Source organism: Lissotriton helveticus, chromosome 7 (assembly GCF_964261635.1).
Source record: "Lissotriton helveticus chromosome 7, aLisHel1.1, whole genome shotgun sequence".
Classification (NCBI taxonomy): Eukaryota; Metazoa; Chordata; class Amphibia; order Caudata; family Salamandridae; genus Lissotriton; species Lissotriton helveticus.
The window spans coordinates 53,690,960-53,707,913 of record NC_136068.1 but is presented as its reverse complement, the minus strand read 5'-3'; the positions used below and the strand labels follow the sequence as shown (position 1 = coordinate 53,707,913).

Here is a 16,954-nt window from a genome sequence, read left to right as displayed (position 1 = left end):
GATCCTAATTTGGTGGATGGGACCACCGACTACCTGTTGGTCTGTTCTGTTCTGCAACGATGGCAGTCGGACGCTCGTCCGGCCGCCATCTTAATTGACCCCTTTATTCCAGACAGCTGCACCAACTGATACGTGAGAGGCAGAGACGGATGTATGAAGATACAACGCAAACATTTACAACAAATGCCTTTACAACGCAGTTTTTACATCGCAACATCCATAACAACGCATGTTTTTACATCACATGCCATCACAACGCATATTTAGAAAATACATTTACAACGCATTCCAGTACAACGCATACCATTACAACACATACCATTACAACACATATTACTTTTAGGGCATAGTGTAGGGGTAAAAATTACTAATCCCACTCCAGTGAGTGCAACAGTAGGGTAAGTGTTGGATAGTGTAGGGGTAAAAATTACTATTCCCACTCCATTGAGTGCAAAAGTAGGGTAAGTGTTGGATAGTGTAGGGGTACAAATTACTATTCCCCGTTACTTAACTTATATTGAGTTGTAATGACATGCATTGTAGTGGCATGCGTTGTAATGACATGCGTTGTAGGGGCATGCGATGTAACGGCTGCATTGTAATGGCGTGCGATTTAAAGGATGCTGCATTGTAATGCCTGCGTTGTAAAGGTAGTGCGATATAATGACTGCGTTGTAAAGGTTGTTTCCCGCAGAGACAGGCAGTGATAGTGAAAAAGAATGAGTGGATGAGAAGCCTTTTCTACACTCAATAATAATTTCCCCCCCCAAATTTAACACCAAACATGTTGTCAAATCCTCACTATTTGACTGATAAAACATGCCAAAGAGACTGTATCAGGAATGTGCAGCGAGAGAGGTTTATTGCATGCTCTAGACCTCCTACCTGGATCTCACTCAGGTTTATCGGGTGGTTCATTGAGGCGAAATATCACTGTCTTCTGCTCAGTTACAAAAGTTGTCTTGATTTTCTCTTAGATTCCATGCCAGAAAGCTCAGCTCCGCAGTCCAATGTCCTACCAGAATCTCAACCGAAGATGGAAGAGCAGGTCCGGAAGCATTTCCCGGAGACCTGGATCTGGGACCTGACAGCAGTTGGGTATGTTGTCTTTACTTTAGTAGAGTCTCTTCATGATATGTTATGTTCTTGATTCGCAGTGGATGACCTGTTCTTTAAGTTCGAATCAATTATTGCTTCATTGTCCACTGTCCAGTCTATGTGCTACGCTGAGTTTAAAGTATTGTGGCACATAAACATCAGAAAAAATATTGTGATGCAAAAATATCTTGGTATAGAATATTGTTATCAAGAACATTTTTATTTTTGGTAGATAGTATCGTTTTTAAGAATATTGTTGTTAGAAATATCGTTTTCAGCAACATAGTTGTAAAAATATGTTTTTCAATTATTTTAATGTGTTTGTTACTATATTAATTTTAAATGTTAGTATTTTCTAGCATAATTGTTATTAAATGTATAAAATGTACAACTGAGGGCTAACGTTTTAGCTCATCATGTTTTTTAGGTCTCGCCTGTCAATGCGCATGCGCATTGAGCAGAGCGAGACTATAGGGCTCTAAACAAAGTTTACCTAACTGCGGCGATTTGGTGCTGTGCCCGTGGCTTTTAGGTCAATGCGCAAGCATTGACCTAAAATGCGCGTGCACATCACCAAATCGCCGTCTGTTCCCTCAGCCGCACTCCTCCCACACCTTTGAAGTGAAGCTTAGCTTCACTTCAAAGGCCCCGGCTGCTTCACACCCTCATGCCGCTCTCCCCGCTCCGCCCCCTCCCCTGCCCGCCGTGTGCATTTCTCCCCCCCCCTCCCCCTCCCCACAGCAATGCCCTCCGTCTTGTTTCCTTTCTTGTTTTTCTTTCAGGTGAGATATCTTTTCCATCATTTGCGATAATACAGTTCTCATATGCATTTTTTAATTATTAGCAGCATATACACAGGCGCCCCTTCGGCGCTTTTGCTCTCAACCCTACTATCCTGTCAGCCGCATCTCTATAAGTTACTCGAAGCATGGCCTGACATGTGCACAGCTTATTCCGGCACCACCATCCTGCCAGACGCTTCTGCTTTGTTCGCCCACCGCATGGCCCTATTTGTGCACATTTTACTTTCGTGCATACCCTTACCCGCAGCCTCTCCTTCCCCACTTCTGCCTTTTCGGGTCTCGCGCTCACCGCAGACCCCTTCACATGGCTCACACCCACCTTTTTTTCAGGTTACCATGCCATTCCCCACCTATCCCCCAGTCATTTCCGGGTAGGACGCGTGCACCCAGTGGACTCTCGGCCTTGGCCCGCTTATTCTGCCAGCCGCTTCTGCTTTGGTCGCCCACCGCATGGCCCCATTTGTGCACATTCACTTTCGTGCACACCCTTACCCGCAGCCTCTCCTTCCCGACTTCTGCCTTTTCGGGTCTCACACTCACCGCAGACCCCTTCACATGGCTCACACCCCATTTTTTTCAGGTTACCATGCCAGGTTACCTCACTCACTGTGAAAAATTGAATTTTGCCATGTCATGTGTGCCTACGTGTTCCCCATCCTATATTATATGTGCATGATTAATATGCATGTATCTCCCTATAATCAGATAAAGACGCAATTACAGTTGTGTCCAACTCTAGTATGCCAGTTATCCAGTCCCCGTGAAAGCAACGTGAATTAGGCTTCCAGGCCTATGTTGCCAACGTTTTCCATTGTGCACGTTAATTCAGTGAAATGTCCCCGTTTCTAGGCCTCATGAGGGCCCGGACACCAGATTCAAGTTCCAGTCTCCTGAACCTGCTCCGAGGAGCGATACAGCCCCCACCTGCATCCCTGACCCTTCACTTACTTCCTGCCGCGCAGCGCGGTGCCCGGCCTGGCCCTGCCTGCCTGTCTGCCAAGAATATGTTATGCCTCCAGTTATCAGTCCAGCTCCTCGTCTTCGCATTCTTAAGCTAACGAACCGTATAAACAGCTTCAGCTATAGTCTAGTCTTCCTGTCTCCATGCAAGAGAATTACTGTATTAATATCCATAGAAGATTCATAGCACACGCAATACATGAAGAATATATGCATGCACCAGCTTTAGTGTCAAGTAGCCTTTACCCCGATGGCTTTTGGATTCTATCAACATGTTCTCCAAACACGAGATACCAGATATGCTATAGGTACATGTCGTCCTGACACCGCAGACTTCAGTCTCCTCTTCTAGTGCAGAAGTCAGAGCCCCCAGTTCTCCCCAGATACACGTCATAGTCCGTTTGTGCGCACCACTAGGTTAAAGGTCCCAGCTGCCCAGGTAGCCCCCTCCATGTATCCACCCATTTCATGACACTTCTGTGACGTTCTCATCACATGTCTAAGTGCACGCCCTGTGCACGCCTACTTTTCACGCCCAGGTGCTCTTATCTTACGCTTGTCACTTGTTACGCCTACTGTATGTAATGTAATTATGATGTTATAGTATATATAGCTTGTACTGTTGATGAAGCGTTGCAGCTGCCTTCGATGTCACTTTATTTCAAGCTGTCCCGATCCTGTCCCTTCCCTTATGCCTGATTAAAGCCTGATAACCTCAGATTCCTCGGATCTTGCCTCTTATTTATTGAGCTATCTGTTATTCTTAATGTATTCAAAAATAGTACCGGTAATTAATTATTTATTTACCACATAAATGGCGCCCGAATAGGGACGAGCCCCTTCCCCACGCGCCGGCGATCCAACGCAGGCCCCCTGACCCTTCTACAGCCGTGACGGAACTCTACCGTGCACGCGCAGATATTTCTGCTTCAAGTCTCCCTCAGGCCCACGGAGGAGACGGAAACTGCGGTCCGGTATCCAGACGAGGCGGTGTGGAATGCGGTTCGTCCCGACCAGAGCCCAAGCCGAGAGAACAAGGTCCGAGGTATCCGGAGGCCCACCTGTAACCGAAGCCCGAAGTTCGAAGCGCGAGTAACCAGACGTCGTAGAAGTCCAGTCCAGTCCGAGGCCTTCAGTTTCTGCTTCCCGGTGAGTACCGTTGCGGGGGAAGTATCCAGACAGGATCATTAGTTTGTTCTTGGTCCGTTGGGTTTGGGTACACAGATCCAATCCGAAGTATTCACCTAGGTGGATACGGTCCGACGTGTCTCTCTATGAGACCGGTCTGTTCTGTACTGTTTTAGCAGTGCATCCAGTAAGTCTATTCTCGAGAAATTCAAGTATTATGTTTTCAATGTATCAGGTAATATTTCTGTTCGCTCTGTTATTCATGTATTTTTATGTCGTGGTATGAGTGATTTGTTTGCTATTTCATTACTGTGTTTATTGTATATTGTGTTAAAGTCGAGGTATAGGTTCAAGATGCCTCTATTCTCGAAATGACGTCAGATCAAAACTAGAAAAGGTTTACTCGAAGAAGCAGTTCCTGTCCCTCCTCGGGACAGTCCTGGTCATTTTATGTATCACAAGCATGGCTTAGATGCCATATTATATCTAGACTTATGGTCTGATTACACTAAAGATCTTGAAGAGAAATATAGATGGCCTGTATCAGGTACATGGGATGCCGAGTGCATCATGCGAGTAGAAGAAGTATTATGGAAAAAGAAAGCCAGACAGTCCCAGAAAGATGCCATCGAGTTATGGCGCAAAGAATCTCATAGGAGAGCCGAGAAAGAATTCAGGAAAGCAGAATTAAGTAGGGAATCCTCAGAGAAAGCCCAAGAAAGGGAACTTCTAGAAGAAGGTGAACGAGTTAGAGCAGAACAGTCAGACAGACAGAGAAATGGCCTTATTAAAGGTATGTATCCTCTTCTTGCCGAGGGCTTGCCGAAGGCAACCCCGGAAGTACCCTGTAACTTTCCGCCACCCTTGGTCCCGATTAAGCTACGTCATAAACCGACTGCAGCTGAAATTTTTCTTTCGTCCTATTTGGACGATACTGTCCCAGAATATGCAAATTCTATTCCGCCTGTTCAACCCCGGCATCCTGTAAATAATGTAATTCCTGTCCCTCCAGTCACTGGTCCCGGGAACCCTGTCCATGTGCCAGTACCCCCGGACCAGTCCACGTCACGAGTTTTGCCGGTCACCTTACCAGCCCATTCAGCATTAGTAGACGATTCTAGTCCAGGAGGGGCGGTAGGAGGTGCTCCTATCACCCCGCCTCAAACAAAACGAATGACGCTGAGAGAAGCAGCGTTACAGCGTACGCCAAAAGTAACTACATACGCCGATCTCAAGCGAAACCTTACTGATTGTGTATATGATTCAGTACCAGGTGAAGATCACATGCTCTTGTATTCAGTACGTTTAAGACGAGTTGCCAACTTTTTGGCCACCCTGCCCGAGATGAAAGATCCTCTAGACAGAATTTATCATTTTATCCGTACGGGGGAGAATCCAGCAAGTATTCACGAAGCTATGGCACACAGAAAGGTCGAGATTCAAGGCATGATTCTGCAGTTCCTAATTAACTGTTTAATAAGAGAACAAGATTATCCTGATAAAGACAAAGAAGAGATGAAAGTTCTGACAAGATGGAGTGACAATATAGCCGAGGGAAAACACAAGACACAAGGTAGTATAGAAAGTATGTACAGGAAAATTCGTAAGGAAATATTACGTATACACGAGAAGGAGAAAGCAAGTAGAGCAACCGAGAAAGAGAATGACTCTTCCAGTGAAGAGGTAGACAGCGAGAATCCCTCCAGAATAGCGTATGTAGGTAGAACCAGGTTTCCCGACAGACATTCACGTCTAGATTACAAGAAAGTTTTTTCTCCTCCAGTACCAGAACAGTGTTCTCTGGAACAGGTATTCCAGGCTACAGATAAAATTCTGAAATTACGAATAGGCTATAGCGAGCCTAGTACCATGCATGAACAAGAACTAGCCCGATCAGCAGTCCGATGGACTAGTGATTCCGCCACGTTTCCAGACGAAATAGTGGCACAAATGTTTCTGAAACTGCCCCCAGCCGAGCAGCGTCTGGTGGGTATGTATATGATCCAGCACCTAATCACACTGTATGAGGATCAGCATTCTGATCCAGGTCCTTTGCATGATATCCTGAATGAGTTACTCCTAAACGGATGGAAAGGTCTAGGTACCGATTTAATTAGTGTCATTCTAGAACAGCGCCACAAATACAGAACCTTCCTGAATCCGCACTTTCTTCCTGTTCCACCCCCAGCCAGAAAGTCATTCTATATAGACAGACAGAATCCGTTACGAGAAGTACATCCAGTTAAGGGAACGGGGGGTGAGCTAGAACGAGTATTTGTTTACACCCCCATCACGAAAATAGAACTTCTAGAAATGAAAAAGTTAATACCCTGTCACGATAAAGATCCAGCAGGGTTCCACCGTGAATTAAAGGACATGCTCCGTATGGGAGAGTACACGTATCCTGATATCATTAAAATGTTAAAGGTCCTGTTGCCTGCGGGCATATATGAAAAACTTAAAGAAAAAGAATGGGAGGTGGGAGAGAAAAAGATAGATTGGACCGCATTAGAGACTGAAGATAACACACGAGTTCCAGGTACCGGTCTTGGGGAAAAAGCTAAAGCTTTGCCCGAATTGTTAATACAAGTTTTGCCAAGATTACTAGCCACGAAAAAGGAAGACTGGGATGCTATCTCAGCCTGTAAACAGAAACAAGATGAAGACACTAGTGATTTTTATTCTAGATTTGAGAAATGTTTCATTATTAATAGTGGTCTGAAAACAAGTAGTGAGTCATATCCACATCTTTTTGTTACCAAACTAGTCGAGAATTCAAGTCCACAAGTTAAAAATCGAGTACTGAAAGTCGAGAGTACTTGGCAAGCTAATACTCCGTCACAAATGCTTCAGATGCTCCAGTACCACCAGAACAGAATCAGGGAAGAGCAGAAACACGAAAGGAGACGTATGAAAGACACGAAAATGAAAGTACTAGTTGCACAGTCTGTTCCCCAAGACAGTCAGAAGAGGGGTACGAATCAAGCCAGTCATCCTGCAGCTCCCGTTAAAGGGACATGTAATTATTGTAAACAGCCAGGTCATTATATAAATGAATGTGCAGTTCTGAAACATAACATAGCTACTGGTAAGACGAAAGAGAGACCACGTCCGTCTAGACAAGAACAAGTTCCGCAGAATACGCAAGTACCGCAGAATGCACAACAGACAGTTACAGTACCGCAGCCTATAGCTGCCACACAACACGTTACACAGCAGATGTACCAGTATGCACAGTCGGAGTATCCAGAATATCAGCAGTATTCATGAAACAGCCTAGAGAGGGAGGTTGGCTTGCCTCTCATCGAGATTCCTGTAGATCAAGAGGGTCCCTATGTATACAGTCAAGTATTAGGGAAAGACAGAAAGTTTCTGATTGATACAGGGGCAGGTAGGACTACCATCAGTCATGACGAGGTTCCAGGGGCTCCACTCTCAGGCTCTAGAAATGTTTCCCTTGGATTTTCAGGAAAACCTATTGTTAATGAAATATCGAAACCAGTTTCCCTAGAAGTTGGTCCATTGTCCCGAACTACTGATTTGTTACTTACGAAATCTTGTCCAGAAAACTTATTGGGTATCAAGACATTGAAAGAATTAGGTGCAGTTATATGTTGCTCCCCAGAAGGAGTACGATTGTTCCTACGCGATTTTAAAGGTCATTATGTATTACGTGATTTTGATCCAAGACTGTTGAATATACCTCAGCATTTATGGGCGCAAGGTCCAACTGATGTAGGTTGTATGCATATTACACCCCACCGTGTCACTCTGAAACAAGGTGTAGTATTACCACGAATCCGACAGTACAAATTGCCACCTGAGGCTGTAGCAGCCTTATCCAAAATTATAGACGAGCTTATTGCTCAAGGAGTGGTTGTAGAAACTGACTCCAATGTATGTAATTCTCCTATCATTCCAATTCTGAAACGTACTGATCCAAATGCACCTCCAGTTTATCGATTAGTGATTGACCTTCGAGAACTTAATAAATGTATTATACCCCAGTACCCAGTGGTCCCAGATATTTCCTCCCTATTGACAGCTATTGATTCCGAAGCTACGTTCTTTACTGTTTTTGATCTCAAGAACGCATTCTTTAGTGTCCCCATTCATCCAGACAGCCAGTTTCTTTTCGGATTCTGTTTAAATGAAAGGAGCTATAAATTTACACGAGCTCCTCAAGGTTTCACAGAAAGTCCTAGCATTTATAGTCAAGCACTTAAGAGACAACTAGACAATATTCACATGCCAACTGACACTGCCCTGCTCCAATATGTCGATGATCTACTGATCACAGCCCGTTCTGAACGTGACTGCGAGCGTGCGTCACTTACAGTCTTGTATTTCCTGGCCGAGATGGGGCACAAGGTGTCCCCTTCTAAGTTACAATTCTGTGTCCAGCAAGTGGTCTACCTTGGACACTTACTGTCCAAGAGGGGTAGGCAGTTGACACCAGACCGTATCCAGTTAATAGCACATCTTCCACAGCCCAAGACTCAGAAGGAGGTACGAGCTTTTATCGGCCTCACTTCTTACTGCAGACAATGGATTCCTCAGTACGCATATCTAGCCAAGCCACTGATACAGTTAACGACACAGGAGGCAGCCACATCGACTGTCCTCCCTTGGACCCAAGAACATACACTTGTTTTTAATGAGTTAAAGAAAGCCTTATGCCAAGCACCTGTTCTAGCAACACCGAACTACAGTAAGCCTTTTACACTTTTTGTCACTGAACGCGAAGGTACTGCATTATCTGTTCTCACACAAGATCAAGCAGGACAGTACAAGCCCTGTGCTTATTTTTCTAGCTCATTAGATCCAGTAGCCCAGGCTTTGCCTGCGTGCCTCAAGTCAGTTGCAGCCACAGCACTAGCTATCAGACAGAGTGATTCCATAGTGTTAGGACACTCCCTGACAGTACAAGTTCCACACTCCGTGGAAGTTCTTTTAAACCGAACACAGACCCAGCACTTGACAGTTGAACGTTTAACAGGTTATGAATTGACACTGTTTCAGCCACACATAGAAATCAGACGCTGCAACATTTTAAATCCTGCTACGCTGTTACCTTCAGTCACTTCAAATCCTGCCACGCATGACTGTGTGGAAGTCGGTAACACCATGACAAAGCCAAGACAAGACCTGACAGATATTGCATTACCTGATCCCGACCTGACACTTTATGTGGATGGTTCATGTATGAGAACAAGTACAGGAGAACTAGTAGCCGTGTACGCAGTGACTACTGAGACTGAAGTTATAGAAACACTTCGTATTGACACCCTGTCTGCTCAAGCAGCAGAGCTCGTCGCTCTGACCCAAGCATGCATACGAGCCAAGAACCTGAAAGTAAACATATACACAGATTCACGTTATGCATTCGGAGTCGTACACGACTTCGGAGTACTCTGGCAAGAGAGAGGTTTCATGACTTCTCATGGAACCAAGATTCAGCATGGCCCCCTCATTCAAGCTCTGTTAGATGCAATACATTTACCGACAGCTATCGCTATCATGAAGTGCAAAGCACATACGAAAGTCACTGACATCATTTCCCAGGGTAACGATCTAGCAGATCGAACAGCCAAACTTACAGCTCAGACTCCAGACACTCCAGTTAACACAACACAGACAGACATTCCAGCCAAGACTACTTGTATGACAGTTAAGGACCCTACACAAGACGTACTAGACATAAAGTCACATGCTACTCCCGAGGAAATCAAGAAATGGTCTGAACAAGGAGGGGTCCAGACAGATCAAGGATGGTTGACGAAGGGAAAAGCCACATGGTTTCTCCCCGACTCTATGGTACAAGTCATTATTAACACCGCACATAGTCCTGCACACTTAGGAGAAAAAGCCATGTTAGACAGTATTCAGAACCTATGGTTTAACAAGCATTTACGAGCAGCAGCCAAGCAGAAAGTGCGTACCTGCATGATCTGTTGTCAGTTCAATCCAGGTAAAGGTGTCCCGGTGGAACAAGGGGGATTCCATCCTCCTGACCACCCTTTTGAAGTCCTCCAGATGGATTATATTCAGATGGAGCGATGTCGAGGTTTCAAGTATGTCCTCGTAGTTGTATGTGCTTTGTCCAGGTGGACAGAAGCATATCCAGTCCCAGATTACACCGCCGCGACCACTGCCAGGCAGTTGGTTTGTGAGTTCTTTCCCCGCTATGGATTGCCGAGGGTCGTGTATTCAGATAACGGCCAGCCATTCTCATCCGAACTCATGAAGCAAGTATCCCTTCTGTTAGGGTACCAGTGGAAGTTCCATTGTGTACGACATCCTGAAGCAGCCGGTCTTGTAGAGAGACATAATCAGACTTTAAAGATCCGCATAGCCAAAGTATGCGCAGAGAAAGGCGTAGATTGGATAGTAGCACTGCCAGTTGCCCTTTTTTATATGAGAATGGTTGCACACTCCCGTTCAGGTCTGTCACCTTTTGAGGTAATTTTTGGTCGTCCCCCAAACATGTGGGGTACTCCTAGACCCCGTAAGATAACTGATGTTGACAGTAATATGCTGACAAATTACCTGGCCTCCTTGATGTCTGCACTACAATCTTGTCGTTCACAGGTTGCCGCCGCTTTTCCAGACAACACCGAGTTGAAACCGCATGAGGTCGTTCCTGGGGATCTTGTTTTGATCCGGAACTTCGATCGCTCAAGTCCGCTGGAGCCCCGTTGGAAGGAGCCACGCCTGGTACTACTCACCACGAGGACGGCCGTGAAGATCGAGGGCCGCAAAGGTTGGCTGCACTGTAGCCATGTAAAGCGATTCCATGGAGTGCGGCCAAAGACATTTTTCAAGGACTGCCCCGTTCTCAAGGACTGCCCAGACACTGAATCTAAACTCCCCCTGTTAGAGAAAACTCCGCAGGAGGAGTATAGAATGAAATTAAGGTCTAGTAAGACAGCCAGTTTAATTGTCTAAGTCCCTCTCGGGTGAAACGGTTAGACAGGTTTCTGAGATGTATGAGATAGACCTTCCTAGTGAGAGAGTTAGTCAAAACTCTAAGAGAATCCGTTATCAAAAGAATCTTCGAAGTAGATGCGTCGTCACTCTTATATTCATGACATTTTTGAGTCTTATGATTACCTGTATAAGCTATGCCTTACATTTATGTTTTCCTATAAATTCACATGTACATATGTTTTCTAATGTTACAGTAGAGCACACTTTCAGTGACCTGCCTCCTCACGAGTTATCCTATCGTCTTGCAATGCGTAATAATTCTTTCATCCGTATGTTACACTATTCACACCAGACTAGCAATGCCACTAATTGTTGGGTGTGTGGTCGACTCCCCCCTTTCCAGACACCGAAGGGAGTTCTGCCACTCTTTCCTTATCCGTTTTCACATAATGGTTCGTGTGGAGCATGGTCCACGTTAACGTTATCCTCGAATGATATGTCCCGTTTGAATAGAACATGTTTCCCAGACAAGGAGGGTCTTTCCCATAGAACAGGGTTAGATCTAGAAAATGAAGTATATGATCTAGGTAATTATTCCTCGAATTTCATGGTTCTGAATGTTCAGTCCGAGACTACTCCAGATTTGCCTGCTATTTCAATTCTACCAGTTAAAGGCGAATTATGTGTCAGAAAGAATGGTTCTATACATCTAGGACATAGTGATTGTATTACTATGGTCGAGTATAGTGACAGTGGGAAATCTATTTTCAAAGCCTCACGTCAGTTTCTGGAGCGGTGGGCCCTCATTTCTAACCGTTGCTCCAGAGACTACATGATGTTAATTGTTGAAACATCGAAGGGGATTTTAGAACAATTGGCAAAAGAAATAGCTGATTTGGAAGAAAAAATCAAAAGTTCAGGGATAGTAGAAAATGTCAAACAAAAACTAGACGAGATAGAAAAAGACCTGAACTCATATTCGGATTATTTAATTAAAAGAAAAACAGATAAATTACAAAAAGATATAAAATTCTTCAAAAAGGAATTAGTATATCCTTACTTATCAGATAATTTCTTTGCCAACACTGAAGGTCCAACTGATAGTTGGGGGAATAGACCAAATCAATATGGTAAGAGAATAAATACCTTCTCAGAATCATCAGGCTCAGACGGAGAAGGCACTTATTTTGATGGGAGTCATCAGCAAACCAGACCCAATGCGCGATACCAAAATAGGCCATCTTTTTTAGGGCAGCGCCAGAGGAGAGGCAATTGGAGGCCACATTACCAACCCCGCTTCCAACATGCCCCACAACCGGACTTCAGTCAATTCCCGGGACATCAACCTTTGATGCCCAACCAATATTTAGAAACGAGAAACAACCGGTATTGGAGAAACTAGAATTATTACCAATCTTTAATCTCAGTAAGAAAAATCTAACTACAGACACTATCTCAGTCTTATCGAAAGGTCTTACTTTTGCTCCCCATTCCGGGTTGAACAAATTTGACCTGTTCAGAGATTTACATAGTTTCTTTCGTAAGATCAGACTCAAATTCTTCTTTTCTGGGCAAGATTGTACTATTGAGGAGGTAAATCGATCTGGGTTAAAACCCAAATCACAGTTCACTCCATTTATTGAACAATTACCACCCCAGGTTGCTATCTTTGAGAAAGTTGTAAGTGATAAATTCACTAATATAACTAAATTCATCCCCAAAACACAATTTAACTTGACATCTGAACAATATAAAGCCATGACAGATATCAAACAAGATAACAACATCACAGTGAAGGCATGTGATAAGGGGGGAGGGATTGTAGTATATGATACATCGGGTTACATTGCTAAAATGGAGGAAATGTTAAACGATACAAGATTTTATGCCCCTATAATAAGAGACACTACTGCCCAAACTAAAAATAAGATAAAGAAATTGACAGATAAGGCCCTTAAGGAAGAAGAAATCTGTAAAAAGGAGTGGGAATACTTAAATGTAAATAATCCAAGACTTGCCAGCATCTATGGCATCCCTAAGGTGCACAAAAATGCAACAGATCCGCCCCTTAGGCCAATAGTCACGACCATTGGCTCAGTGACAGAGCCACTTGCCAAATATGTAGATTCAATCTTATGCCCATATGTCTCCAAGATCCCAGGTCATGTGCAAGACACAAGACACATAATAAATCTAGTGGAAAATGTCCAATTCTGCAATACATCCCATTGGTTGGTTACGATGGACATAGAGGCTCTATATAGCAACATTCCTATTATAGGAGCCTTGGATGCCACCCATTGGTTTATGAAGAAGTATAAGGTCGTGGGCCCTACTATTTTTATCTTGGAATGTTTGAAGATTGTTCTTTCGGACAATATATTTGAATTTAATGGGAGCCTGTATATGCAACAGCAAGGCGTAAGTATGGGAGCTTCCTGCGCCCCAACAATCGCCAATATATACATGGCAAGGTTCGAAGAACAATTCATATTCAACGAAGCAGCGCCTTTCTATGAATCCGTGACCTCCTGGTCACGGTACATAGACGACGTCTTCTTTATTTGGATAGATAATGAAGACAACCTGGAACAGTTCCTTCAATGGATTAACCTCTGTGATCAGAACATCAGATTTACCCATCATGTGGATAATTCCCAAGTGGAATATCTGGACGTTTTGATCAAACACTGTGATGGAACCCTGGCCGTGGATTTATTTGTTAAACCCACGGCTAGGAACACACTATTACATTACGATAGTTACCATCCCGCAGTCCAAAAGAACAGCGTTCCATTTGGAGAATTTTTACGTCTAAGACGCAATTGCACCAGTATCTTAGACTATGACAACAACTCAACCATGATGAAAGCTAAATTCTTATCCCGAGGTTACCCCAAAAAAATTGTCCGGGATTCATATAAGCGGGCTCGCTTTTATGACAGACAGCACCTGTTGGAACCCAAGGTGCATAAAGATACTCCTAGCTTGGTGTTCATTACCAAACATTCTATGCTCAACGAAAGAATAAGACAAACCATATGTGCAAATTGGCACATTTTGAATGTGAATGTGGCAAAAGCAGATCAATTGCCAAAACCCATGTTCGCATACAAAAGAAATAAATCTTTGAAAGACCATATTGTTAGATCCCGCATGACACATATAACATCAAGTAACCAACATTCGCTGGTAGATCTACAACCAGTGCAAGGCACATATGGTTGTCTAAACTGTAAATCTTGTGCTTCAGTGATTCCAGGCCCTAGTCTGAAATTTAATAAACAGTTGATTCAGCCGGCAGATCTTAATAATTGCAGAAGTACCAACGTAATTTACCTAATAATTTGTCCTTGCCAGAAGGGATATGTGGGCCAAACAGGTCGAGCATTGAATGTCAGATTAACAGAACACAGGTCAGCGATCCGGACCAAAAAACTGACAGCACCAATGGTATCCCACTATGTAGAAAATAATCATACTCCTGAGAGCATGTCATGGTATATTTTAGAAAGAATACACCACAGGACAGGCCTGGATACTGACAAAATTAGAAAAATGAGAGAGGTCTACTGGATTTTTATTTTGGGGACAGCCACCAATGGATTGAATATAGACCTTCCGTGGGAACAAGCAATAATATGATAAGCCCCAGCAGGTCTAGGCAATGTATAACAGTCTCTGTAGCAATAATCATGTACAGTCATTCTAATTTGGGACACCCACGTTTTTGCATATAATATTCTTTTGCTGTGCTATCAGTTATCCTGTTTATACCTACCTGAACTGCCCCCTTTTTGTGTCCTATAAACTGACGTAGCTCCTTGTATTGGGTCCCATAAGGTTAGCAGGTATATACACCCATTTTAGCCTATATACGTCTGCAGATGGCGCATGCACGTGCGGGGTTTCTCGAGTGACTTCCTATTGTCATGGTTTTCTTACCGGACAAATAGTTTGGGGCAGCAACTGACATGCAGCACCCTCACCGACATAAGTCCGTACACTAAACACCGGTATTATTATATTTAATTAAGGCACGCAGAAGCATGGCTCTGAGCACAATAAGTACCGCCTAAATTTTATATCTTCGCACACTAAATATGCAGGGGTATCACTGCATTAGTAGAGGCAACCCAGTTGCGGTAAATATAGGCTTGCTAATCATCCCGTCGTTGGCAATCTATCTACGTCAACCAACACTCGCTGTTATTTTAGTCAGCTAATCGTTAGGTCACAGATAACATTCTATGGCCGCTTGATAGTCTTAAGATGGCGCCTACATTATCGTAGTTCCCCCGCTCCATCTCGCAGTGACCAGTGGTTACCGACATATCGCGAGACCATTAGTGAGTCCAGCCGGGTGGGGTCTTATTTAAGGAAAACTTCCGCCTTGCACGCGGCATCAATCGTCCAGGACACCGCCGCGTGCAAGGGAGTTACCGAGCCTTTAAGTAAGTGTCATTTTGCCACAGGGGGGACGCTAATGCCTAGTATATTCTCGCCACAGGGTTTATAACTTAATTTTAATCACGAGGACTGCGAGCTATAGTCCACCTTTGGATCGAGTAATGCGCCTGGCCTATTAGCATTAAATGCACGCATTACGTCTCCACTTTTTAGCAGAGCTAGAGTTCAACCATTGATCTGACAATGCGCTTAGCTTATTGCTATCTAATGCGAGCATCACGTTCCCCGCATACCGCAACTGTTCAGTGGGTGTCATTAGCATCGTATGACACCCAGCATATGAGTCAATACTTAAACCAGCAAGTTTGTTTGTAAGCCATAGACCATTCCGAATTGCGTTGCCTTTTCCTAAAATTACTGCTAGGCTGAGGCATGCAACACCAGCCTGCGGACCTTATGTAGGTCACATTAGTACCACCAGCTGGGGGTGTCAATTTCACGAGCATTCACCAGGGTAGATAGATTATGGCCGTGCCACACAGTAATTATGAAAGACGGCATACCTTAGGTTAATATTAAAGATTGGTACCTTTTGGGTCCGCAGATCATTTCAGCGCTGCCCTTTATGATGGGAGTTTTCCAGCCCAACTGAGAGCCATTATAGCGTGGTTTGCCCCCTACAATTGGAATTGGGGATCGTCACGATTTTTTATCCGTTACCTTGGCGCATTGTAAAGCGGCCCCAGGTAAGATCTATTCTACCATACATATTTCTGTTTGCGCAGGATATGCAAGCCAGCCACCTGGAATAGGTATTTAGATACAACTTTCTTGTTTCTTTTGCATCACCCAGAATTCTACAGAAATATCAACTGGCTATTATCCGCTTTGGTGTTGGCTGACACACACATTCTTCGTAGCCCTCGTCAGCCGGGTCAAAAAGTATTGATTCATGACGGCAGATTCAGGTACGCTATTCTGCACACAGAGGCCATGCCATTAAGTGATTTGGCTATGGGGGATATATACAACTTTTTGTCTCTTTTATATTATTCAGAAAACATGACAGAATCGTAAACCAGTTAGAATCGGACTGAGAATCCCTGGACATAGAAATTATTCAAAGCTCTTTTCATCCTGGCTAAAAGGTATGCAGTCATGTCAACAGATACATCTACGCAACTAGTGCAGAGTTCCCCGGGCAATCCCCGCTTGGCCCGTCATTTGGGAGTTACTTACCAACCCACTGCATTGTTCGTCCAGTTTAACAGGGGTTCCCTCTCACCTCAATAAGGGTTTTTCAGCTTTGTTATTTGCAGAAACGCACTTCTGATCCCACTTAGAATCACTATGTTCACATCTCTGTTTAATCTGTGACATGTTTTAATTATTGTATAAATTGTATATTTGTAAATAAATGTGTGGGAGTAGAAATGTATATATATGTATAGAAATGTTGCACATAGAAAGCATTTTTTAATAAAATAATTGTCAGACTGAGCAAGGACTGAACAGTGACTGAGTAGTCCCTCTACACTAAAAATTGCATTATAGACTAGCTGTCATTTTGATAATACAACTGAATGAACGCTGATATTTTAAAGTCAAAGGACATAAGACTAATT

General features: G+C 43.8%; 1 protein-coding gene across 1 annotated transcript in view; it reads left to right on the top strand.

Annotated features, from left to right (window-relative positions):
• The window catches only part of LOC144768019 (alpha-2-macroglobulin-like protein 1), a 325,643-nt gene that overhangs the window by 187,718 nt on the left and 120,971 nt on the right, over positions 1-16,954 (top strand). The window contains 1 exon segment of the mRNA XM_078651415.1: positions 978-1,098. Coding sequence (XP_078507541.1) covers positions 978-1,098 — 121 coding nt within the window.